Raw genomic sequence first — 27179 nt, 5'->3', positions numbered from 1 at the left:
AAAACAAGCTCATAGAAAGAAAAGCACAGGATCAACTGCAGCTTTAAATACCTTCCTAAATGTTGCCCAACTCAGAAAAGAATAGTCAACACAAAAAATTGGTAGGGTGGGGAGGCATGGGAATGCAATCATTTACGTGGAGTGTAACCTGGAACTCCAAATAAAGACTCTATTATCTTCATCTGAAAGCTTTTAGGACCTAGGGAGGAAGTTGAGACAGCACCAAAATGCAGATGACTTCACAGCCCTGGGTGATGGCAACAGGTAGACAAGAAACACAGAACAATTAAAGGTGAACCGGGACATACCTGCACAACAGTACATCTCAAATTTCATATTCCCCCAAACTAGACCTTTTAGTCAGCCTGTTCAGACGAAGCTTGATCAAACAGATTGCTCAAGAGCACACATGAACAAATAAGTTAATTGCTTTTTATTGTAGAGGAAAAAATATCCTGAAATATTTGTTAAATAACATATTAGTAGTTCCCAACAAAATCATCCTTCAGGGTTGTCAAGCTCACCATCTGGTCAGACATAGTGAGCTGTCCCTGGCTCTCATAATAAACTTTATTAACATTTCCATAAACCACACAAAAACCCAAAGATTTTCTGAATGGCTTCCAAATTTCTGCAAAGATGCCCTTAATTAGTCCAAAGGTAAACAATAAACAAGTTGGCAGAGAAATTAGGAGAGCTGAAAGAAAAAAAAAATGTTAACAATTGGGGAATCTAGAACAAAGAGTATATTAGTGTTCATTATACCCTTCTTTTAAGTTAATTTCTTAGTTACAGGCAGACTGAAAAGTTGCTTTAGCATGATTGTGCTATTTTCCAGACTTGCCTAAAAATATATATTCAAATATTTCTTTTCAAATCAGAAATAGAAAGAGTTCTCTCCCAGGTGATACTCACTTTCTATTCTGCCTAAAAAAGCCCCCAGAACTTTATGGAAAGTTTAAATTAAGGGGCTACAGTACACTGATGTGATTTTATAGTTCCTGACAGGTGTTTGGGTCAAATCTCATCGCAGGTCTGTGATGGTCACTGCTCTGTCCACAACAGTCACATGGCTGCAGCTCTGTAACAGAGAAAAAGAAAGAAAGGGGAAGTCCTGGAACATTCTGAAGTCATTTTTTTTAAAGTTTCTTACTTAATAATGCTCATTCTGGCTAGTGGTTCCCAGCTTGGAATCCAGATTGCTACCTAACTGGCAGTTTCAGTAAAGGGTCTAGGAATCATTACTTCCAACGTGGGCCTATCTATCCTCGTTTATTTTTCAAATGTATCTATACTCTAGAGTCATTCAAAAGGTATATGTTTACCTAAAAGAATTGCTGACTTCATTGCTGTTTTTTGGGTCACTATGTCAATCAGAAAATAAAGCACTCCTCCTCGCACATGGGGAATGCTCTCTGTTGGCATGCAAAAGGGGTCTTTATAACTGAAAACCTGGACATTTTGGGGGATTGTTTTAACATCCTGGCCCCTAGACATTTATTACTTTCCAAGGTGGACTAACCTGTTTTTCTAACCTATACTTTAAGGATTTTTAACCTAATATTTTTTTCCTTTTTACTGAATTTATTGGGGTGATACTGGTTAACAAAATCATACAGGTTTCAGGTGCACAATTCCACAGACTAAGCTATTTTTTTCTTAACAGATCTGTCAGAAAGTTGTTCTCATTCTCAGCTGAAAACTGTCATTCCATGAGATCTAAGTTTTAGTTCTGAGTCATAAGAAATACACCCAATATCTTTTTATACAACAGTTCTTCTAACAGTAAAGCCAGTTCTCAGATTCTCCCTGGAGTTTCTCTTCTCAACACCCCCAGTTCCCTTTACATGACAATGTTCCAACTCTCTTTTCCAGATTGGTCACTTTCCAGTGAACCCTAAAGAAATAACACTCCATGCCCAGCATGGAGTGGAGTGACACTATCACAGTAGAGGGGCATACGGCAACACACTGAACTTATCAGCAACTGAAACTTTTTATTCACAGAATTCAACTTAGGGAAAAAACTTCCTAAGAAGATCATAAAGTCCCTATTCTCTAAGTAAAATTCCAGAATCAAATATACTTTACTTATTGTAAATGGTTTTTTTCCTATGATTTCAAATCTTTTATTGAAGTACTAGAGGCACGGTGCACGGATTCATGCACAGGTGAGGTCCCTTGGCCTGGCCTGCAGGGATCAGGCCAAAACTGGCATCCCCCGAGGGGTCCCAGATTGCGAGAGGGCAGTTCTTGGGTGACACACCCCGGAATTGGGCTCCCTCCTCTCTGATTCCGGGTGCATTGAGCATCTGCCCCCTGGTGGTCATGGTGCATCATAGCTACCAGTCAGATGGTCGAACGCTCGACGGTTGCTTAGGCTTTTATATATATAGATAGGCTTAGCAACTGATATTGATAAAGAAAAAAACTAACAGTTAATAAGCCAGCTTACTGCACTAGGTATTTTCTGCATATTATCTCATTTAACCCTCTCAATAACTCTATAAAGTAGGGATTATTATTATCATCCCCATTTACAGGTAGAAAGCTGAGGCGCAAGAAGGTTAAGGAGCCTGATCAAAGACACATGGTTCTTAAGTAGCAGAGCTAAGACTCCAATCTGTTTCCATCCACGCTGCCTCCCACGTATTAGGAAGATTTGGGAAGGTAGGTGATAAGGCTAATCTTCTATGTGGGTCAGAAAGGCAATGCACCTCATCAGCTCTGACTGTCTTCTCTGCTTGAGGCACAGCCTCGAATCCTTCTACATAGATACATACACAGAAGAGTGGTGGATCCTTGCTGTGTGGATGAAATCCTTTCTGGCGGCAGGAAGAAATCTCCTCTAGTCCATGGTCAGTTAGTTTAAAGAATCCAGTTCTGGAAAAAGAAAAAGCAGACCCAGAATCAAGCAAATGTGGCCCCCCAATCCCTAACACACGCACACACACACACAGCAGGGCAGAGCTCATTTTGAGACCACCTCAGAAGTATACTGGCTGGTAAGACTCTTCTCTGGTGAATGAATCAGTTAGAGAATGAATCATCACTGCCACCACACTCGTTTGCTAGGGGAATTCACAGTAAATAACAGGGTTTAGAATGAAAAAGAAGTTAACATTGAGATAATGTTTGATTTTGAAATTCTCTAATCTGACATAAAATCTCTTAAAATTCCTATTGCTTCAAGTCAAACACTTCAAATTTCTTATGTCCTTTTCTTAGAAAAGCACCTAGCCCTAGCTGGCCTAGCCCTAGCTGGTTTGGCTCAGTGGATAGAGCGTCAGCCTGTGGACTGAAGGGTCCCAGGTTTGATTTTGGTCAAGGGCACATGCCTGGGTTGCAGACTCCATCCTCACTAGGGGGCATGCAGGAGGCAGCTCATCAATGATTCTCTCTCTTCATTGATCTCTCTCTCTCTCTCTCTCTCCCTCCCCCCCCCCCCCCGCCTTCTTCTCTGAAATCAATAAAAATATATTAAAAAGAAAAGAAAAGAAAAGCACCTAAGCTTGGATATCTTTTCAAACAAGTGTACCAGGTTTATCAGGATATGGGGCTTAAAAGGAAGCCTCTTAGAACAGCCAATTAGTACCACAATCTATATATTTTATAGAGAACAAGGTCTTAGGGATAGAGATCCTTTCCTCTGAGGCTTCCCCCCACTGCCTCCTTGTAATGCCCCCCCCCCCCCATGTCCTAGATACTTACTCCTGGAATTTAGGGGAGCAAACAATGGCTATTGACTCCGGCAACATCAACTGATAGGAGCAGTGAGTGTGCAGGTCAACACTGGAGAGGAAGGCAGTCTGTGTGGGATGAGTCTGAGAAGAGAAAAAAAAAGTCAGAGACGCCCTCAATGAGAATTCACGGCTAACCCTGGCCCATTCAGGAAGGAAGAGTCAAATAGTTCTCAGCAGCTAGTGGCCACAGTCTCCTTCTCAAGTTCAAAGCCATTGCAGCCATGAGGGGTACACCTGAAGTTCATGATAAGTAATGAATTTCTTTTCCAGCAGTGTAAACAACTGTTGTTTAACGTGAGTATGTGAAGAGACTCATAATTTCTAATTGACCATCAAGACTTATTTAACTCCTCACAGGCTCTCTCTGCACAGCGAGAGTCATCCGTCCTGGAATAGATGGAACAGCTGCCCAACAATACTTCAACATGGTAGAAGTCAAGGACTTAACCAGTTAGATGAGTGATTCTTCTTCCTGACAGAGGTGTTAAAAGGTCAAACATGAGTCTGGGGCTCTAAAGGCAAAGGGGCAAAGGCTGTCCAGTGATAAAGCCTACCCTCCAAGGATACAGAGGCAGGGGTGACTGGGATTTCAGTGAGCAGGTAAGTCACACAAAGGAATCTGTCTTGTTTCAAAAAAGGACCACGATATTGAAATGTGAGGTTAGAACCCCATCTAAATGTACATTCAGTTTATCTCATTTGTTCTCAATTATTTGTTTAATTAAGCACATTCTTTGTACACAAATGAACAACCATGTAATGATATATGTTCACCTTTGAGGGGGTGTGATTTTAGATAACAAGAATAGAAAAAGAAAGACACAGTATGACTCAAAAAGTCCACCAACCTTCACTAACAGAAAAGCACAGAAAATCAGTAAGTATATTTGACCAGTGTTTTCAAACCCGCTGTGCAAAAAATGAAGTTCCTGAGGAGCTTGTCGAAAGCACAGGCCCCTGTGCTCCACCCCTAGAAACATCCATCCTGAGAAAAACTTCTCTTTTTTTAAAAAGCTCATTAGCCCTGGCTGGTTTTCTCAGTGGTTAGAGTGCTAGCCTATGGACCAAAGGATTGCTGGTTCAATCCCTAGCCCTAGTTGGGTGCGAGCGGGAGGCAACTAATCGATGTGTCTCATATCGGTATTTCTCTCTCCCCCCACTCCTCCTCCCTCCCACTCTCTCCAAAAAAAAAAAAAAAAACGGAAAAAATATTCTCAGGTGAGGATTAAAAATAAATAAATAATAAAAAAATAGCAGCTCATTAAATGATTCTCTGTGCCACCTTGTCTGAGAAGCACCACTCCACAGAACACTGTGGAAGAGGTCTGCAGGACAGAAATGTGTTAGCTGGATGCTGACAGGAAATTACACACAGATCTTCACAGGGCGGGTATGGATTTTGGTGACGACAAGGGAAAAACAGTTTCTACCTGATAATAATATGATCCTTTAGACTGCTGACAAATGGCCTGTACCAACACATTTTATCCCATGGTTAGAGCCAGAAATTCTTTTTTTTTTAAATTAAATTTATTGGGGTAACATTGGTCAATATGAACACGTAGGTTTCAGGTATGGGTTTATATGTTACAAGATCTGTACATTGCATCACGTGCCCACCACCCAAAGTCAAATCTTCTCAGAGCCAGGAATTCTAACTGGGAACGAATGAGGCCTACACAGGCCGATCCAGACCTCCATTCTAAAGCTGGGTTAACTAGAGAGACAATATAGAGACACATATCAGGGGCTCAATAAATAATTGTTAAACTAAATAAAAAAACCTTGCCTTGCCCTGGCTGGTGTTCTCAGTAGTTAGAGCATTCCATTCCTGGTCAAGGGCAGGTATGTACCTGGGTTGCAGGTTGGATCCCCACCCCCAGTTGGGGCTCATGTGGGAAACAACCAATTGATGTGTGTCTTTCTCACAATGACGTTTCTCCCTCTCTCTCCCTCCCTTCCTCTCCCTTCCAATGGAAAGCAATGGAAAAAATATCCTTGAGTGAGGATTAAAACAAAACAAAACAAAAAACCTTGCCTTGAGCCATTGTTTCCCTCTAACTACTATGCCTTCTCTCTCTCTCCTTCCCTTCACAATTGAGTTTCAATATAGCAAAGGAACAGAAATGAGCAAGGGGAGTGGATACTGAGGGCAGCCTGGGCGCCTGGGTGGGAGCAGAGCAGCCACAGGAGAGCACTGCTAGCAAAGTCAGTCCGAGACCAGGAGAAGGAGAGCCTTGAATATTGGGCTTGGGGTTCCACAATAGCTGGTGATCAATACATGACCATACAGAGAACTGGTTTGTTGCTGGCATTTTCTGTTGTTAAACTAAATAAAAACCTTGTGTTGCCCTGGCTGGTGTGTTCAGTGGTTAGAGCATTCCATTCCTGGTCAAGGGCACGTACGTACCGGAGTTGCAGGTTGGATCTTTTGCATTTTCCTCTTGCCAACTGTAAGATCTGAGCACACTTATGGTCTGCTTTTGTTTACTTTTAATCCCAAGTTAGGAAGGGATGGGACAGAAATATCATGGGGAAATGCTATCAATTTAGGATCTAAATTTGTTCCTACCTGGGCCCTCACTGATATTAGAAATCTTTTTGTTCATTTGCCGTTAAGTTCTTCCTGAAGTCCTAAACAGTAATTACTCCAGACTTTCTCCCATCTCCTCCACTTCTTAAACCCCCATCTCTTCTCACTGGGTGGTGAGTCTAGACTCCAATCTTGTTGAAATCAAGATCACCTAAACCGACTTTCCTCAACCCCTGCAAATATAACCTCAAAATTTTCTCTGCCCTGGCCAGGTGGCTCAGTTGGTTGGAGCACTGCCCAATATGCCAAAAGGTTGCAGGATTGATTCCTAATCAGGGCACATACTTAGGTTTCGGGTTAAATCCTTGGTCAGGCAACTGACTGATGTTTCTCTCTCACATCGATGTTTCTCTTTCTAAAAATCAATTTATTTAAAAAAAAAAACATATCTTTGGCTGAGAATTTGTTTAAAATCTGTTTCTTTCTCTCTGCCTTCAATTCTGTCTCAGAGGAATGAGTGTTTTCTCCCCCGTATGAAGATGAATGTCCTTTGTTTAGCTTTGATTTGGTACTTTCCTACATCCATAGTTTTGATTTGCTCCTTTCCTGTCTTTCCTGCCCTCTAAAATCTCCTACACTGGCTCACTGGTGTTAAAAACACAATCAGACAACTAACAGACAAGAATGGAAACAAACCTTAAAAATGTTGAGCAAAAGAAGCCAGACACAAAAGAATATATATTATGCTAGAATAATTCTATTTATATAAAGTTCAAAACCAGGCAAAACTAAATATCTCATTATGAATACACATTTAGGTGGTAAAACTATAAAGAAAGACAAAGATTTCCAAAAAAGTCAGGCAAGTGAGGAAGTGTGACTGGGCAGGAGACAGGGTGTGGGGGGTGGGAGCATGCTTCTGGCAATGTTCTATTTCTTTAAAAAAAAAAAAAATTATTGATTTCAGAGAGAGGGAGAGCGAGAAACATCAATGATAAGAATCATCAATTGGCTGCCTCTTGCATGCCCCCTTCTGGGGATCTAGCCCGAAAACCCAGGCATGTGTCCCGACCAGGAATCGAACCCTGACCTTCTGGCTCATGGGTCGATGCTTAACTGCTGAGCTACGCCGGCCAGGCTCTATTTCTTGAACAATGTTCTATTTCTTGTAGTTTGTGTACATAGATGTTTGCTAAATGGTTCATAATTTAGTTTATGTACTTTCTTATATATATTATATTTCAAATGTAAAGGTTTAAAAAAAACAAAATCAAACCAAAACTCATATTCAAGTCCTTCATACTAAACTATAAATCAAGCAAATCTTCTCTCGACCTGGCCACTCCTGAAGCCACTGGGAATCCCCTCTCTTTCCTCTCCTTTAGGACTAGGCTCTTCAAAAATGTGGTGTGCATTTCACTATCAGCATAACCTCCATTCCCATTACTTCTTCAGCCTTTATAACCTACTCCCACTGCTGCCTAAAACCCATTAAATTGAGGTCACCAGTGACTTCCCCAAATCCAACAGGCTCATCCAGGTCTTCATCATTCTAGAGCTCTCTGCAGCATGTGACATAGTTAACATCCTGAAATTTCTTCTTTTCTGTGTTGTTGTTTTTTTAAATATATTTTTATTGATTTCAGAGAGGAAGGGAGAGGGAGAGAGAAACATCAATGATGAGAATCATTAATTGGTTGCCTCTTGCATGCCCCACATTGGGGATCCAGCCCAAAACTTGGGCCTGTGCCCTGACCAGGAATCTAACTGTGACCTTCTGGTTCATAGGTCAACCACTGAGCCATGCAGGCTGGACCTGAAGTTTCTTCTTAAAATGTTCCTCCTCCTTTGGTTTCTGTGCTTTAGCACTACACTCATCTTTCTCTGACATCTCTTTGCTTCATTACTGCTTACTTCCTCTGTCCCTCTAGGTAGCCTGTCCCCAAGGCTTCCAGCGAATCTTTTCTTGCTCCCCCTCTCCTCCAGTTCCTAGGCTTCCAAGATCAGCTCTATGCAGAGGTTCCCAGATATTTCTGCCTTGGCCTTGCTCCCAAGCCCCAGCCACATTTCCAACAGCCTGATAACTATCTCCACCGATTTAATGTCTCACTAGTACCTTCCATTCACCATGCTCAGACTGAACACCATTCATCCCACTTCCAAAGTAAGTTCTCCTCCTGGAGCCCGGTTTCTGCTTATGAGATGATCACTGCCACTCCCACGAGTCAGGCTCCAAATCTCTAAGTCATCACTGACCTTTACTCATCATCCTCTTACTCATTCCCCACATCCTCTGAAATCCTACATTCATCTCCTCCTACCCAAGCACAATGCTATCATCCTAGCTCTCATAATTAGATTTCATCACCACATGAATCTCTTAAATAATCTCTCTGCCTCAACTTATCTTAAAACTGCTTTTGTTTTAATTTTTCTGAAGTATGGTTTGCTCTACTCAAGATGTAAATTCATACTGTACACCTGAAATGAATATAAAATTATATGTCAACTATGTTAATAAAAGAAGAAAGAATCACAAATACAGAAAAAAAAAAACCTTTAAGAGTCTCTTCTTACTAAAAAGAACTATTCTGCTTGTCTACCCAATGTATCACGTTAAAGCTTATCTACCACCATTTCCTGGCATGAACCATAAACTCCAGCAAACTCGACACTCAATGCTCCAGGCACCGTCTGCCTATTCCAATGCCTTCCCTTACATACAGAACTCTCCCTTGGCCCATCTTGTCAAAATTCTAGTAAATCATACCAAGTGGTCCCTCCCTCCTCTGAATTCCACAGGGCTCTCTTTGCTCCTCAAGGCACTTGGCCCATTCCGCCTCATGTGAAGAGTTATAACTTGTCTATGTGTCTAATTTCCTTCATGAAACCAGAATCATATCTTACTTAAATCTATAACCCCTGGCAGATAAGAAACAAGTTTTCTATCCAATAGGGATACACAATGGAAGGCAAATATTTATGTACTTAAACTGAATAAAGGACAGAGGCACATGGGACTGCCTCCCAGGTGAGTATTTCCCAAATTCTAACATACAAGTATGAGCCATCTCCCCAAATCCTGAAGTGAGCTGACTTGTTCATATGTAACCCTGGCATGCAACATGAAAAGCAGCCTGGTCTGAGAGTGAGGAATTGAAAAGGAAAAGAAAGAAAAATTAAGAAATAATTTTTAGAATTATATTTTACCTGAATATTACCAAAAGATTACATAAGATATGCAGACACTTAAAAATCACCTATATTGGTGGCCCTTCTGGTTTACAAAAAGATATAGGCTGCTTTAAGAAAAACCAAATGAAACATCTGAATTAACTTCCTTGGCTCATTTAAAATATTTTGAGCTCTATACTTTTAGGAACAGATAGACTATGTATGAAGTAGGCATAGCCCATGTCCACTTATATTCTAGGCCAGCATCCCATCACCATTCACACTCACAAGGAATCTGGGACATTAAGAAAACAAGTTCAGTTTTATTTAAAAAAAAAAATAATGATAATTAATTTAAAAATTTTAAAGCCCTAAGTAGTTCCCAGAAATCAATACTGGAGCACAAGCAGTCAAGTATGCTAGGGAAGTCGAGTGTGCATCCAAGGGAGGGAGACACAATCATCTAAATAATCTGAATTCGATTCACTTTGCTTTAAGAAGAAAACTGGCAGTGTGTTTACAACATCGTGAGAGAAGGGACTGACCCGAGAGCTCGGCATTGCTTACATGAATCCAGCCCAGTGTGATGAGGCCTTGCTGATCCTGTATGAGGAAAAGCTCTTCTTCGTTCTCCGTGTTGCAATAATCGGACCCAGCACTTTGCTTGGGGATGAGAACGTGGGTGATGGTAAATTCATTCCTCATCTGTCAATGAAGAAAACAGCCCATCCTGATTCCCAGGAACTTATGCAACCCCACTCGGTCACAGCAGTGGAAAGTTCAACATCTATATAAGTGAAGGCCCATCCCACCCCAGTCTACACCTTGCTCCCTGAGTCCCCCACCTTGTGGTTCCAACCTTGGCTGCTCATGTGCATTCCCTTGGGGGCGCTCTGCCAAGTCACAGATGCCCACAGCCCCATGGGGATTTCCTCTGAAGTGAAATGGGTCTACTGGTGGTTCTCGGGAAGCTCCGCATATAGTACCTTTTCTCTTCCTTTGCTCATGTCTTAAGGAGTTTCCCTATCACTGTTTCTCTAAGTCCTTCTCATCCTTTAAGGCTCAGTCCAAGTCTATTCCACTTCATTCATTTATTCATATTTATTCATTCAGCAGCGAGTAATGGGTTCTGTAAGTGCCTCCATTCAATGTTCTTTCCTTCTTCAAAGTTCTTAGTGCTTGCATTGTACACACTATTCAGCATGCTACTTACCTTTGGTGTGCATCTCCCACCTTGCCAAAGTGCTTGGGTTCTTTCTGTGGACACATGTTACGTGTCATATGTATTTCATACCCCCAGGTCCTACCATAAAGCAGTGCTTGAAAAATGGTATACAGATAATGACTGGCTCTTCCTACCCAGTGTAGAAGTAGGTATTTCTTACTACTGGCATTAAAATAATCAGTTAAATTCAAGGGACTCTGAAAATCAATCAGATATGGTCACCAAATTCAAAGTGACATTGCATTACGCTGCTGTCCATGGTTCCTTGGGCAAAGGGATTGGTACAAAGAGTAACCGACCCTGTTTATCTTCTCTCAGAGCCACAGGAGGCCAAGGGGGGGGGAAACAGTTTCAGCTCAGAAAAGCATTTGTTTTTACCAGTTTTCCACAGAGAATTCCACATGTCTCTACTCCCCGTGCAGTGTTGGCACCGGCTAGTTGGAGGAACTGTGGGCAGAGCCTCCCGGGAACCACCATGTGGCGCAGCCCATCAATTGTAGGAGCTGTAATGGAGAAAAGGGAAATATCTGAGACCATGGGCAGAGACTTCCCAAGCACACTCAGAGTTGGCAACCCTGGGAGAGCAATGTCCTATCACTGCCACGTCCCCTTTGCCCCCAACTTCAGGCAGTGAGAGGGAATCTCATCCTAAAAGGCAGAAGAAAGAGGGTTATAAAGTCTCTTTTCCAACCTCTGACCATAGCTATTGGGAGTACAAGATTTCAAGAAAAAAAAAGAGGCTTCAGCCCAACTGGTGTGGCTCAGCAGTTGAGCATCAACCCAGGAACCAAGAGGTCGCTGGTTCGATTCCCAGTCAGGGTACATGCCCAGGTGCAGGCTCCATCCTCAGTCGGGGGCGTGCAGGAGGCAGCTGATCAATGATGTTCTTCTCTCATCGATGTTTCTATTTCTCTATCTCTCTCCCTTCCTCTCTCTCCAAAAATCAATAAAGAGATATTTTTTTAAAAAGAAAAAGAGAGAGACTTCAATCATTCAAGTTAAGACAAGGGTAAACTACTACTTAAAATAAGTTTCTTCTGCCCTGGCCGGTTTGGCTCAGTGGATGGAGCGTCAGCCTGCAAACTAGGGGGTCCCAGGTTTGATTCTGGTCGGGTTGCAGGTTTGATCCCTGGTGGGGGGCGTGCAGGAGGCAGCCGATTGGTGATTCTTTCTCATCATTGATGTTTCTCTTTCTCCCTCTCCCTTCTTCTCTGAAATCAATAAAAATATGTATTTTTTAAAAGTTTCTGAGCTATTCAGGAATTCTGTCACCATCTAATACAAAGGAATAAAAAATAACCTCCTTGTTCAATTAAATTTTTACTTTTATTTTAATTATCTCTTTTATTTAAGATAAAAATATCAAAGGGTATGCCTTTCAAAGAAACACACCAGGATATATTCTAGATAACAGAAAGTAATATGGGCAATTACTTACTTCTGAATTTAATAATTTAGAAGAAAGCGAAAATGATAAAACAAAAAAATCCTTCTGGTCCTCATAAAAGGCATGCGCAAACAAAGCAGCTTATAAGCCTGGTTCAGAATGCCAAGCATGGACCCAGTCCCTGAACACCAGGGAGAAACCCATGAGAGAGCCAAAAAGCTAAAATCAGGGGGTATCTTTCACAGTCACATTTTCATTAAAAAAAAAAAAAAAGTGAAAAAGGATGTTCTGCTTCTGCACACTTAAAAGCAAGATCTGGACCGCAGGAGAGGTTACAATGTCAGACCAGGAGCCAAGCAGTCACGTGGCAGTCTGATGCCGGTATCTGAGGATTCTGAATTAAGGTTTGGCACCGTCCTTTCAATTCAATAATCACTTACCAAACAGACTCTGTGCTCAGCCCACAGGGAACACAGAAAGGAGTAATACTCAAGCCCTAAGCCGGCAAGAAGTTAAAGCCTAGTTACTGACTAATGACTATACTACCAGGTAATGACCTTTACAGATAATAAGAGCTCTGGGAGTTTTAAGAACAGAATCAATTTTATTGAAGAGAAGAAGATCTGGGAAAACGTTAAAAAAATCAGGGAAGACAGAGAGAAAGAAAAGAGATTTTAGGTTCAGGGCAAATGTTAACAAACCTCTTTGGATAAGATAGTCCAAGGACTGTTATGGGAATATGAGAGTCCAATTTGACCAAAGTATAGAATATGCATGAAGGAACAGTAGTGAGAGATAAGTCTGTGGAGTATGTGGGGGGAAACCCTAAAGGCCAGGCTTCAGAGTCTAGCACCCCTGGCCCACTCATACATCGTCCTTTTAAGTGGATCTTCTGCAAAGCAGACTTCCTTAAAAGACTACTTGAAAGCATATTCCTACCCAAAACGATCTATTCTAATAATTAAGGTATACTTATCAATTTGAAGCTATTGTTACTTTCTCAGATAGTCCATCACTGGTGAGAGGAGGAAAGACTATTAATGGTGTTTATGGCTGGACTGCATTATCACCTACTATATACAATATTCACCTTGACTAAGTTCCTTTAGGATCAGGAATGTTTTCAGGTGAAGTACAATTCAGTAGTGGCCCCCTTTAAAGTCAGCTGTCACACTACAAACCAGCAAAATAAATTTCAAGAGTCCTTTACAAAGGGCCAATAGTAGTCTCTAGTTCATTGAACATTTCAAATCTCTGTATCACCCTTTAAAGCTGAGGGTGGGACTTTCAAGGATATTATTATTTCTTCAGAAAACTGATCATGATCCAGGTAAATTATATGGCTTAAGAAAAGGCCACTTTCATAATACAGCCAGTGTGACAGGATGCAGTCTAGCAATACTGATCAAATGGGAGCTGTGACCACAGCCTAATGAGTGGGATACTGGAGGTCATCTTAGGCAGAATCCCCCAGAATGACACACTGTTTAGCTGCAGCAGCGATGAAAGAGGACATGAGCAAAAGGACTCACTTTCTGAGCTGTGCAATGTTCCAGGTTTCAAGGACCTGTCCACCACAGGTGGCCTGGCAGGCTTCACAGCTGTATTACAGTCTGAAGGCTGTGTGGCTGCAACAGGTGCCATGGGGGACACATCTAGGGAGGGCTTCTCCAAGTCAGGCACCAGTGGGCCGCCTAGGCCAGGGTCCACCTTCCCAAACTCCTGTACAATTTTTAGTCGCTCTTTTTCTAGTTCTTGGTTCCGGATCATCTCCTCAAAGGCATGGAACTGTTCCTGTTCCAACTGTTGCTTCTTCTGTTGTGCTACCCTCTGTCTTTCCTTTTCCATCTCCTGCTGGATGGCCCGGTTCCGGGCAGACTCTTCTGCTTCCTTCTTCTACAAAGAAAGAATAGGAGGACAAGGCTATTCAGCAGGGGGACTTCCAAAAATGTGCTTCTGCTCTGGCCTGATTTCCCAACACAGGATTCATGCTTCCTCAGTACATCTACACACATGGAAGTCACCCACTCCCGTCTATCTAGCCACCATATACCTATTCTTCAAGGACAGTTAATGTCCCATTACTCTCAATACCCTTCCCAATGACTCTAATTAATGTATTTTCTTTACTGAAATCTTGATGCAACTTATTGTCTGCATTTCATAGCTGGTATCACATACAGTTTTATTCTTTAACTGTGCCATGCATACATTCTATATCCCAAGTAAGGCTATAAAATAGAACCAAATCCAAACTTAAACCTGCTATGTTGGGGTTTCTATTGAATTTTTAACCCAAAATGAAAGCTCTGAAATGTTCTGGTGATCAGTTCAACACAGAATGACATTTTTAATGAACAAGAAATATTAAGTACTAATCTCCTCCATTAAGGTTTTCACTCACTCAGTGCCTTAGAAATATATGCCTCACAGTCCTAGCCAGTGAAATCACTGAGCAGTGGTTAGAGTGTTGGCCCATGTACCAAAGGGTTGCAGGTTGGATTCCCAGTCAAGGGTATGTACCTGGGTTGCAGGTTTGATCCCCAGCCCAGGTTGGGGCTCATGTGGAAGGCAACTAATAGATGTTTCTCTCTCTCTCCCTCCCTCCCTCCCTTCTCCCTTCTAGTCTCTTTTAAAAAGTCAGTCAATGAAAAAAATATCCTCCAGTGAGGATTAAAAAATAAAGAAATATATGCCTCATAACTGTTCGCCTCTCTGCTGGTTTTCCCCATCAGAGTCCAGAACAGAGCTCAGCAGAGCGCTGCAACATAATGTGGAAGTGCCTGCAGGGTGCACTCGCATCTGACACAGACCACTGAGGGCGCCCTGGGAGCTCCTCCGCATGCGTGAACTGACTCTTCCTAACAGGAGTGATTTGAAAATGGCTTGGAAAAAGGTGGACAGGCAGGCTAAATCTGTGTTAGAGTACTCAGCTTAAATACTTGCATTCTACTTTTCTGAGTTCTGGTACTTGCCAAAAATAGTAAAGTACCACAGGGCACAGCCTAAGAAGAAAAATTAATTTCCTTTTTTGTTATTATATACTCACTTTTTCTTCATTATATTCTGTGTATTCTTTGGTATATCGTTTCAACAGCTCTGCCTTCAGCTGTTCTGCTCTGGGAAATGCAATCTCATTTAATTTCTGACAGATACACAAAAATACTGAAAATTAGAATAAGTCCAAGCTAATTAAATAGAAAAGTCAAATTGGCAGTAGCAACAATATTTCCAAAAACAATTTGAAATACTCCCTATGGTACTATACCTGCTATTTCACACTGATCTGGTGAAATGGCCTCATCTCCTATTGCAGGATTTGATGCTCAGGTGCAGCCACTACTACTTTACCCTGAAGTTAGTGTGTGCCACTGCAAAGCTTTTGGATGGGTGACAATGAAAATGAAGACCCACCTTTAACGTGTCTTTCTTTTCAGGAATGACAGCCGATTTGTAATCTCGATGTTTTGGTAGTTTCTCAATAAAGAGCCTAAGGAAACAGATCAGCACGGTTAGGATACAAAGAAATGTCCAAAAGACTCTGAAGCAATGCACCTCTCTTTCCTGCAGCCACTGCATGACAGGGTCCAGATGTGCAGACGAGGCCATGTTTCCCCACCCACCTCCAGCCTATAAAGAGCAACAGAGTGTTTCTCTTTTCTCCCAAATCAGGTCCCAGCAAGCACCAGACTCCCACAACAAAAACATGGGGGCGGGGAGTGGGGGGAGCCTATCCTCTGCCCAAAAATACATTGCCAAAGACATTCTTTTCTTGTTGGAAGTCATTCAGGCTTCCAAAGGAAAATACCTCAGTCACAAATAATTCTCCAGAGAAGAGTTTAGCAGCCAAGGGCAGGAAGCTAAAGGAAAACCCATGTTCTATTTCTACTCGTAGCCCCATGTGACCTTTAACTTTGGCTTGTTTTCCTTTGGGATTCATGCTCCTTCAAGGAATATTTCTTGCATCATATAAACACTGAGAAGCTTAGACAATACCTGTATATAATATGTTCATGTTATATGTATGACATACACTATGATCTCTGATGAAAAGTGCTCAGAGAAACCTAAGTGCTACATTTTCTCTTTTAGTTCTTGTCCTTGGCTGTGAAGCTCAGTGGAAAAATAAATGGACTCAATTCACAGACCTCTAACATTTAGGATGTCTACTTGGAGACACTGAAAAAAAAAAAAAATGGAAATCTCGTATCTTATCAGAGCCCAAAGTGGCGAATTCAGAATTTCAGTGTCAGCTCTAGAATCTACTCTTTTAACTGCTACACCACACTGCCTCCACATGGTTCCTGTTGGAGGGGTTCTGAACAAAGGGGTGTTTCTAAACATTTTTTTGTTACTCCTTACCCGAGGATATTTTTCCATTTATTATTTTTTTCAGAGAGAGAGAGAAACATTTATGTGAGAGAGACACATGGATTGGCTGCCTCCTGTACATGCCCAACCAGGGCTGGAGATCAAACCTGCAACCCAGGTACGTGGCCTTGACTGAGAACTGAACCCACAACCCTTCAGTGCAAAGGCCGACACTCTAACCGCTTAGAACACCAGCTGGGGCCAACGGGATCTTTTAATAGAATTAAGTCATAATAAATACAAGGCAAGACCCAAAACAAATAAGTTGAGGGTAGCTTGCTCACAGCTATACTCCGCTATAGTTGGGATTAACTGAGTCTTCCATTTTCTGCCCATTGACAGGAGAAAAACAGAGGAGGGACCCTCAGTAGGGGGAAAAGACGACAACCCCTACTCTCCTCACCATTAAAACAAACTCTCTATAGAGCCCCCTCCTTTCAATCCAAGACCTCTCATGCTGCGATAAACACTCAAATCAAAATGACTTTAAAAATCTTCCCTGTGGGTTCATGAAAAAGATATAAAACAGCTGCCTTGAAATCTAAAACAAGTAGATTTATTTGTTCAATCATAAAGTCCTCAAAGGATAGTCAGATGAATAAGACACAGTTCTTATGTTCAAGAGACTTCCAATTCAGTAACTCTCTCACCAAGACCCTAAAGCCCAGGTTCATGTTCACCACCTCAGCAGGCTGAATGTGCGTTGTATTGAAGCTAAATCAGCCAGGATGTACCATGTCATATAAACACCTCACTTTTTGTTCACTTATGCTCTCAACCTGAAAGAAGAGACTGTAAAGTCCCCGAGGCCAAGAGATTTCTGTCTCATGCCTCCTTGTGTATTCCTCCAACACCAGTACAGTGCCTTGTATAAAGAGGCACTCAATAAAAATCTGATGAATAGAATGGACTTAAACTTCTGGATGAGCTGAATGAAAAAGTCAAAGGGTAAATAAAAAGTGTATATAGTATGCTTTCTTGTAAGAAAGGGACAATTATATATATGTATATCTGTATCTATTTATTCCACTTATAAAAATCTGAAGAAATATAGGAAGTATACACATAACTTATACATAATATATATACATAAATCAAAGTAGGGGGCAGGGGAAATAGGGTGGATGAGACAAGAGTGGGAGTAATAGAATCTAGTTTATAAGTAAGGATAAAAGTTTCCGACCTATACACGAAAACCTTTCTCTTGTTTCAACTGTTGTCCATTTTCTGAATGGGGACATATGGGCAGAAGGGACTCTTAAAAACAAAAACTGGGCCCTGACTGGTTTGGCTCAGTGGATAAAGCATTGGCCTGTGGACTCAAGGGTCCCAGGTTCAATTCCGGTCAAGGGCATGTACCTTGGTTGCAGGCACATCCCCAGTAAGGGGTGTGCAAGAGGCAGCTGATCCATGTTTCTCTATTATGGATGTTTCTAACTCTCTATCCCTCTCCCTTCCCCTCTGTAAAAAAAAAAAAAAAAAAAGTATATTTTAAAAAAACAAAAAACTGGGCAACATAACCCCTTTTTCCATACTAGAGGAAAAAGAGCTTAGTGGTTCAGAGGACAGGCTCTGGAGCCATCCTGCCCAGGTTCAATCCTGGTGTGGCCATTTACTGTGACCTCAGACAAATTACCTAATCTCACTATCCCTCAGTCTCTCTCTCTCTCCTCTCTCTCTCTCCCTCTCTCTCTCTCTCTCTCTCTCTCTATATATATATATATATGTGTGTGTGTGTGTGTATGTATATGTATATATGTGTATATATATAATAGAAATGGAGAAAAATAGTACCACCTGATAGGATTGCTGTGATGCTTAAAGAGATAACAAAAATAAAGAGCTGAGCACAGTGCCTAACATATAGCTAACATCTACTATGTGCTCATATGACTGACTGTTTTTACTAATAAACAAATAAAAGATAAGAACAAGAAGAAGAGATGAAGATATTAGCACCACAGCTAGAAATGTTCAAGGCATAGAAGAGCTGTGGCCCAGATGTATACTGTTCTCTGGGGTTAGATCTGGTTACAGCCTAGAAAGAGGATATATACCAAAACAAAGAGAGAATCATTGGCAAAAACACAAGAAAAACAACCTAATAGAACAATGCAGGGAAAAGAGATAAAGAGAAAAGTAAACACAAACGGTGAATAAATATATGGAATTGTATTCAACTTTATCATAAAAGAAACTGAAATTAAGATTTCATCTTTCAGCTTGGCAAAGTCTTAACGGTTAATTACAACCAGTGCAGGCAAGGGTACAGGAAAATGAGTGTCCTTATACACTCTTAGCAGGACTATAATTTGATACTATTTTTTTCTTAGGGAAGGGGGGGAGTGGGATACAACTATTAAAAATTCAAAATGTGCTTATCCTTTAAACTCACAATTCCACTTCTAGGAATATATCCTACACAATAGTACAAAGGTATATGTATAAGACTATTTTATATAGCATTGTTCATAAAAGCAGGGAAAACTAGAAACCTAAATGTCCATCAACGGGATTATTTAATAAATTATGGTGTACCCAAATGTGATAACATAATCACCCATCCATTGATCCAACAAATAGTTATAGAGCATCGACTATGGGGTCAGGCATTACTGTAAAGGCTAGGGATTTGACAGTGAACAACACAGTCACAAATTCCTCCCCAAAGAGTGTATATTACAGGGGGAACAAACAACAAACAAAACAAAAAGTGGATAATCAGTACAAGAAAAAGTCATTGCTAGAGAAGGGAAATGGGTAATGGGGAGGGGGGAGGGATTAAGGTTTTTAGATTGGCCAGCTAAGGGCATCACTGGCAAGGTGGCATTTAGGTAAAAACTGGAAGAGAGTGAGCCATGAAGAGATCTGGCAGAAGAAATAGCCCTGAGGCAAAGTGAGATGAATGAGAATGTCCTGATATGGAAAGATAGATAGGACTGTTCAGAAAGCAAGATGTAGAACAAAATATATTGTATGATTTCATTCATGCTTTAAGAAACAAGGATACACATGTGAGCCCATGTGCTTGCACGGGCATAAACATTTTCTTGTATATAACAGTAGCTCCCTCCGGTAGATGAGACTTTTCACTTTAATATTTCCCTTGCTGTATGTTTTGAAAAAATAGTTTTAGCCATGAACAAATATTAATTTTGTATAAAAATAACTAATTCAAAAAGTCAAGCAGAAATTATATAACATGAATGTATTAAGGACTCTCATTTCATTTCTTCCAATCTTAAAAAGTTAATCAGCAAGGTGAGCATAATCAGAGATGAAGACCTCTTTGGTTTATAAACCCCAATTCCAGTAGTAACCATTTTCAGGACAGGTGACAGACCATTTTCAGAAAGTGGGTTTGTGTTTCAGGAGGCTCAGAGAGCAGGCAGGAATTGCTCTGTAACTCCCTTCTATGTAGTCTAGTCAATGACCATAAAAAGCTGTGAAAGAATCCACTGCCTGGATTACTGTCTGTGCTCATCATGAAAATATGTGCTGCTTTAATATGCTGAAGATCTTTCTTCTACCCCAGGGTCTGCAAAAGGCAAAGCATTCCTACAGCAGGGAAAACCTCTGAGGCGGGGAATGTGCTTGAGATCACTCAGATGCCTGAACTGCTCCAAGGAAAAGAACAAACATACCTTTTAAACTCCCAAATTAAAGGATCCACAAAAGGTCTAGAACAAGAACAATGACTCTCAATAGTGGGGGTGGCAGAGGAGTGGTGACGTGAATGCCTGCCCCCTCCCTCCTGTCTCCTCAGTTGTAATAACTGCCAAAATGAGCCATTGTTACTGACAGAAACAGACCAAGTAAAACACAGTAGAAAAATAGAATGAGAATAGAGCTAGGACATTTTTCCTACTCTTAGGGCCTGATGTTTCAAGAATCAGAATTAGGGTCTTAATGATATCTGTAAGAAAAATAAAGCTACATTTATTGATCCAGGTCAAGCCCACCCAACAAAATCCCAAATTAAACCCCAAATCGAACAGATTTAAGTACATGAGCTGCTACAAGCCACCTCTCTCTCATTCAACTCTCCTCCAAGCCTAGTTCACCATATTAAATGGTCCCAGTTCATCATATACTAGTAAGGGGAACCATATACAGGGACAGACTCCCTGTATCAGTCTCGCTGTTAACACTAATACTAGTATTCATGCCACTCAAAGTAACATCAAGTCAGAAAATATCAATTTCTTAAGAACCCCTTTTACTCATTTTAAAATATACTAGTATATTTTTGTATTGATTTCAGAGAGGAAGGGAGAGTGAAAAAGAGATAGAAACATCAATAATGAGAGAGAATCATTGATCGGCTGCCTCCTGCATGCCCCACACTGGAGATCAAGCCCACAACCAGGACATGTGCCCAGACTGGCCGGGCAAGAATCTCTGTCCTCTTAATCTTACCACCCACTTGCCTATTTAGTAGTTTATTGCTACAATTAAATGCTCTCTTTTCTGTAACAGCAGCCTCTCATTCTCCATAGGTCGGATCTTTTCCATAGCAAAAAAGATGCTCTAGAACAGTGGTTCTCAACCTTTGGCTGCACATTAGAATCACCTGGGAATCTTTTTAAAATCCTGATTTCTGGGCCTCATCCTCTGGAAATTCTGTTTCTTTGTTATGGGGTGGGGCCACAACATTAGTAACAAAGAAACAGAATTTCCGGAGAATGAGGCCCAGAAATCAGGATTTTAAAAAGATTCCCAGGTGATTCTAATGTACAGCCAAGGCTGAGAACCACTGCTCTAGAATCTCCCATCTTAAAACACACACCACATTTTTATACAATCCTTATCCCCCTTCGATTACTTCCTCATTTTTCCACTTTACTTCTTATCCAAACTTCTACAAAGAGTTGTCTATGCCAGGTCTAGGCAAACTGTGCTAGTGGGTCAAATCCAGATTACCATCTGTTTTTATACATAAAGTTTCATTGAAACACAGCCATACCCTTTCATTCATGTACTGTCTATGGCTGTTTTCACACTACAAAACAGAGGTTGTGACACAGATCAAATGGCCTGCAAAGCCAAAAATATTTACTATGTGGTTCTTTACAAAAAGCCTGATGACAGAGTATACTCACTTTCTTACTGCCCATTCACCATTCAACCCACTCTAATCAAGTATTTCTTTAATCCTGCTAGTGAAATTGCTTATCAAAATCACCATCATGTTACCAAATCCAAATCCTCACCCATCTGATCCAGCTGGCTCCTCTCTGCAGACACTGACCTCTTTTGACTCACGGTCCCACTCTCGTGTGGACTTCTTCCTGCCTCTTGAACTTCCCTTCAAAGTCTCCCTTGCTGGCCCTCCTTCCACTAACCAACCTCAGGGCTCAGTCCTGGGCTCCTTTTCTCATTCTATAGTCTTATTATCAAGGAGTCTTGATCCTTTTATGTGCTACGGGCCCTTCTGGCATCTGATGAAACCTACAGATTCCTCCTCAGAATCTTTTTAAAGATATAAGTAATTTAAAAAATAAATACAAAGAATTACAAAAGAAGCCAATTCTACTGAAATATCATTTTCAAAATATGAAAAATTCTGATGTGTGCTTTTTTACTAATGTGCTTTTTTAATGCATTTATTAATGTATTATTATTGCATTAAAAACAGGATCTTGTCACAGATTTAATAACTGTACTATAATTATGAGGTAGTAATAAGTGTAAATGCTACCTTGAGATATCAGTAAAAATTATAGTATGATATGAAAATACCTTGATTTCTATTGGTGACAAAATTCCAAATACAGGCATATGTCATTTGAGGCCTATATTCAAAATTGAGGGAAATGCTAAATTTCAGTTAGAGGTTAGTAAAAATAAGAAAAGTTTTTCCCAACCAAGTTCATGGACACCAAGTTCTACATATGAATCCCTGTGGGGTTCCTGGCCCCAGATTAACAACATCTGTGCTAGAAGATCTCAGTGGTTCTCATGACTTCAGAACAATTGTGTGCTGAGGACTCCTGCATTTGTATTCCCAACTTAGACTTCTCTGAGTTTAGACTGGTATATTCAACTTCCTACTGGACATCTCTACTTGGATATCTCACAGGCATCTCAAATTTAACATCTTAGCATGTCAAAGAAAGCCCAGGCCTGGATGGTTGTGACTCAGTGGTTGAATGTCGACCCAGGAACCAAGAGGTCACTGGATAGATTTCCAGTCAGGGTGCATGCCCGATTGCGGGCTCTATCCCCAGTGGGGGGCAGCCGATACGTTTCTCTCTATATATCCCTCTCCCTCCCTCTCTCTCTAAAATCAATAAAAACATATTTTAAAAAAAAGGAAAGAAAACCCAGACCTGAACTCTTTTCAACACCATTCTTCCCATTTCAGTAAATAGACCACCACATCCTAAATTACAAAAGGAAGAAAGCCGAGGTCAATCTTCATACCATCGTCTTTCCCATGAACTCTACCTCCAGTGTACCAAATCCATGCCCCTTCAAGCCACCAGCCCCACTCCTTAATGGCTTTGTTTCCTGACGAATCGCCCTGTGTTCTCTCATACTCCACCATTCACCACACATCAGCCAAAATTTATATTTTTAAAATATAAAAAAATAAAAATAAAAAAATAAGATTAGGTCACAACCTCACTTAAAACATTTCAATGGCTTTCTATTGCTCTCAAGATAAAACACAAACCTATAAGGTTCTACAAGATCTGGTCCTGCCTGCCTCTCTGACTTCATCTGGAGCCATCCTTCTTCCTCTCTTGCTACCCTCCAAACACCATGACCAGCTCTACTGTATCCTTCAAGTCTCAGTTTAAATCTCATCTTCTCAGACAGACTTTACCATGACTACCCTATTTAATTAGATATTGCTTATTCTCGGTCACAGCACTCTCTCTGTTGCTTTCATAGCATTTTCCTCATTTTGTGACTGTATAGTTATTTGCTTACCTCTTTTTTTTAAAAATATATTTTTATTGATTTTTTACAGAGAGGACAAGAGTGATAGAGAGTTAGAAACATCGACCAGCTGCCTCCTGCACACCCCCTACTGGGGATGTGCCCACAACCAAGGTACATGCCCTTGACTGGAATCAAACCTGGGACCCTTCAGTCCCCAGGCCGATGCTCTATCCCAGGGGTGGGCAAACTTTTTGACTCGAGGGCCACAATGGGTTCTTAAACTGGACCGGAGGGCCGGAACAAAAGCATGGATGGAGTGTTTGTGTGAACTAATATAAATTCAAAGTAAACATCATTACATAAAAGGGTACGGTCTTTTTTTTTTTAGTTTTATTCATTTCAAACGGCCGGATCCAGCCCGCTGGCCGTAGTTTGCCCACGGCTGCTCTATCCTCTGAGCCAAACCGGTCAGGGCTGCTTACCTCTTTATTGTCTTCTCCCATAATTAAAAAGGTACACCCACAGGGATAGAGGCCATTTTATCTACTAAGTATCCAGGTACTAGCACAGTGCCAAGTATATAGTAGGTATACACAATATATATTTGTTGAATGAATATGGTCCTTGCCCTCAAAGCACTTCCTATGTCAGGAAACAGAACTCACAAGGCCCTTCAGAAAACATCCTCAGGTGAGGATTAACAAAACAAACAAACAAAAACCAAAACAACAGAACATTGCCAAAAGGAAAAACAAAAGGCACAGAACCTACGTTGAGTTTTGTCTTTCCAAACTGTGGAACAAAGCATATCCCTAAACCCTGAGCTTGCTTCCTCATTTGTAGAATGGGAGGAGAATGTCCACTACTAAATGCACACAGAACTGTGAAGGTCAAATGAAATAATGCAGGTTAAATACTCTATGAACTAGTAAGAGCCATACAAATACACTGGTATTATCAAAGGCCCTGGTATTATCAAAGAAGAAGACTAGGAATTATATATGAGACCCTTTAACTTTATTCCCTTCCTAAATGACATATCATTTCATCATGACTGGGAATTTAGGAGTTATTCCTTGTTAGTTGCACAGAATTTCTTTTATTTATGCTGCCTACCCTACCTAAGATGCTAAGCAACTAAAGGGAGCCACACAACTGTAGGTAGTCAATACTTACTTGCAACATATAAGTTAAAAAAAAAAAAAAAGGTAAGAAAAAAACTTTTTCCTGAATCACTCAATTTGCTACAAAATAAATAGAGGTGAGGAATTCTGACTCTGCAAAACCTCAACATTCATCCTATGATTAATAGAGAGAGGAAAAACATTCATCAATACAAAACAGGTACAGTTTAAATACCAACTCTCTTGACTAACAGCTGGGCCATGTAGGCACAGGCCAAAGAATTAGTCTCTTACTCATGAAATTACTGAGTCATGATAATAACACTTTAAGTACTCATGTCTTTGAATGTCAAGGACAGCCAATATGTAGGAGCTACCAGCAGAAATGATTAATGCTAATGATGACATAAAGTTCTCTAGTTTTAGCAATTCTGAACAAATAAAGGAGCACAAAAGCAGGATGAGTGAAGCATCAGTCACCGGAAAAAGGAACTGGAGGTGTCTTACGTCATATACTTGTTATAGAGAATGTAGGCATGTTCAATGTTGCCTTCCTCGGAGTAAATGGATGCCATTCGGATCATCTCGACTCCAGAGCGGAAGTACCGACGGGGTGGGATGTCTTCATTTATCTCCACTGAGCTACCCATCTGGGAGAGAGCCCTCACCCGATCTTCGGGAGCGAGGCTCCTATCTCCATGGTCACACATCATTACCAAGAAGCTCTGAGACAGAAAGGAGAAAAAGGGTGGCATCAACATCAAGGCCCATATCATCCCAGCACAACCCAGCACACAGTGTGTTTATTCCACACACCTCTACCTTATGAAGACATTCAGAGAAAAACACCATAGGCTATGGCTCATATCAAATAAGGTCTCATTCCCACAAGAAGGTTGAGACCCTCAAGGAAGCCTCTATCACAATGATGAGAAGATGGGTAGACTCCACATCCCAGTCCCTGTGCCATCATTAGGTGGTACAAGGAGTATAACTGTAATGGGCCACAGGGGATTCAGCTCTACCCTTCATACTAATGACTCGGTCACTAAGTGGCCCTGTCCTCAGCACCATAAAGGGAGGGGCAGCACCTTATGTTTTTGGCATTATTTCTCCTCCCAGCTCCCTACTCCCATCTACCCTGGTACCTGGCAGAGTACACTTAGGGAATTTCCATGATGCTAACCCGCTTCAAGTCTGATTTTTTTTATTCCGTCTGAGAATAACTGACATGTCCCTGTGGTGTGCTTTTTCAAATTTGCGCACAAGGTTAGTTAGGGAAACTGGATTGGGGATGAATGCTCACAAGCCTAACTTTGCTCACCAAACCACTATTCCAGTCAATCTACATCATTCCTCATATTCAGGGAAAAGAATTTAGGTCTTTTTTTTTTTTTTTAATGTGATACGCGTCACAGGATTTGCTGGACAGCCTTACGCAGGGGCCATGCAAATCTCTCTTCTCTGTATCGTTCCAATTTAGTGTATGTGCTGCTGAAGCGAACACAAGAATTTAGGTCTTGAAATTATTCAAATCTATCTTCAAAGACTAAGCACTCTTTGAATAACAAAAGGGCACGAGGTTAACTTGGAAGCAAAAAACCTGGGCGTTTTCCCTCCCTGGGTCTCAAACTGTGGTTAACTCTACAATCTTTCTAGATACCGCCGCTGTGAGAATCAGATCCCAGCTTCCAATAGGATGTCACTCTACATCATTTCCAAAAAGAACCGGGGTACTTGATACACACTGAATTACAGCGCATCCTAACCAGCTGCTCTAGAGTCTACTCTAGAATATACTACTACAAGCTATAGCAGAATGCCTTTTGGGAATTCAAGGCCCTGTGCCAACTGGCCCCATTTTGTCTTTTCAATCTCAAACCTTACCCCCTCCCAAAGGAGACCACTGGCTTCAGTCGGGATCCTCATCTGCCCAGAAATCCTCACATTCCAGTTTCCTTTCCACTCCCACCCCTGCTCCTCGGAGCTCATTCTCTCCTGGCCAATTCTCTCTCTAGGTCACATTTCCTCCATTCAGCTTCCTTCCTAACACACCCTCGCTCATCGTACGAGCGCTGTGGGTGCGACCAGGGATGCAAGGCGTCCCATCTCCCACAGGCCTTCTCAGGGGCTCAGAAGCCGCCAGCAGATCTGAAAGCTCCCAACTTGCCTCCTGACACCCTCAGCCCAGGACCCCTCAAGCTAACGGACCCAGAGGATGCTTGTCACGCCTCAGTACCTCTCGCGAGAGGATGTTCGGAGTCGCGAATGCAGCCTCCTCTTGAGGCCAGCGAGTGGGGCCGGGAACTGCAGGGCCGCGCCACTCTCCAGAGCGGAGCTCAGCATCCGCGGGAAAATGGGGGAAGGTGTGGAAAAGGGCTGCGGCGGAAAGACAGGAGGAGAAGAAAAGCAACCGCAGGAGTGAGCGGAGAGGAGTGGACAGGGACCGCCTGACAACTGCCTCAGGCCTCCTCCTTGAAGGCACTCAAGCCCAAGTTGCCAACCCGGGACAAAATCATCCAAGGGCTTCGGGTCTTTGGAGTGCGAGCAGCCGCGACACGCCGGGCCTGGCGCGGGGAGGGAGCCGGCCGCGGCTTCACGCGCGGGCCGGGCAGTGGGCCCCGGGGGAGGCGAAGGCTCCAGGCCCCACACTCACGGCGGCTGCTCCCCTTGAGTCAGACCACGCTCAGAGCCGGGGCACCCGGACCCTTCCCCACCTGTCCCTGTGGAC

At 41.7% G+C, this 27179-nt stretch overlaps 1 protein-coding gene and 1 non-coding gene across 3 annotated transcripts; both read right to left on the bottom strand.

Moving 5' to 3' along the window:
- Positions 1–416: 416 nt before the first annotated feature.
- Positions 417–27179, bottom strand: STAMBP (STAM binding protein). 2 transcript variants are annotated; one of them, XM_070429494.1, is made up of 10 exons: positions 26688–27175; positions 24956–25173; positions 15477–15552; positions 15112–15207; positions 13595–13958; positions 11054–11178; positions 10018–10155; positions 3712–3824; positions 2784–2883; positions 417–1081 (listed from the first exon to the last, which is right to left on the bottom strand). In XM_070429494.1, exons 2-10 carry the CDS (start codon positions 25159–25161, stop codon positions 1025–1027), a joined length of 1275 nt encoding a protein of 424 aa, XP_070285595.1. In that variant the 5' UTR covers positions 25162–25173; positions 26688–27175; the 3' UTR covers positions 417–1024. The 2 variants fall into 2 exon arrangements, with proteins under 2 accessions (XP_070285595.1, XP_070285596.1); XM_070429495.1 differs by lacking the exon at positions 15112–15207 and having other exon boundaries at positions 26688–27179.
- Positions 25845–25955, bottom strand: LOC139020209 (U6 spliceosomal RNA). The gene has a single exon (XR_011473224.1). It is a non-coding gene; the product is annotated as a U6 spliceosomal RNA (small nuclear RNA).

The sequence above is a fragment of the Myotis yumanensis genome, unplaced genomic scaffold, assembly GCF_028538775.1.
Source record: "Myotis yumanensis isolate MYYU_CA2020_CCGP unplaced genomic scaffold, mMyoYum1.0.hap1 SCAF_11, whole genome shotgun sequence".
NCBI lineage: Eukaryota > Metazoa > Chordata > Mammalia > Chiroptera > Vespertilionidae > Myotis > Myotis yumanensis.
This window is presented reverse-complemented; position numbering and strand designations above follow the sequence as displayed.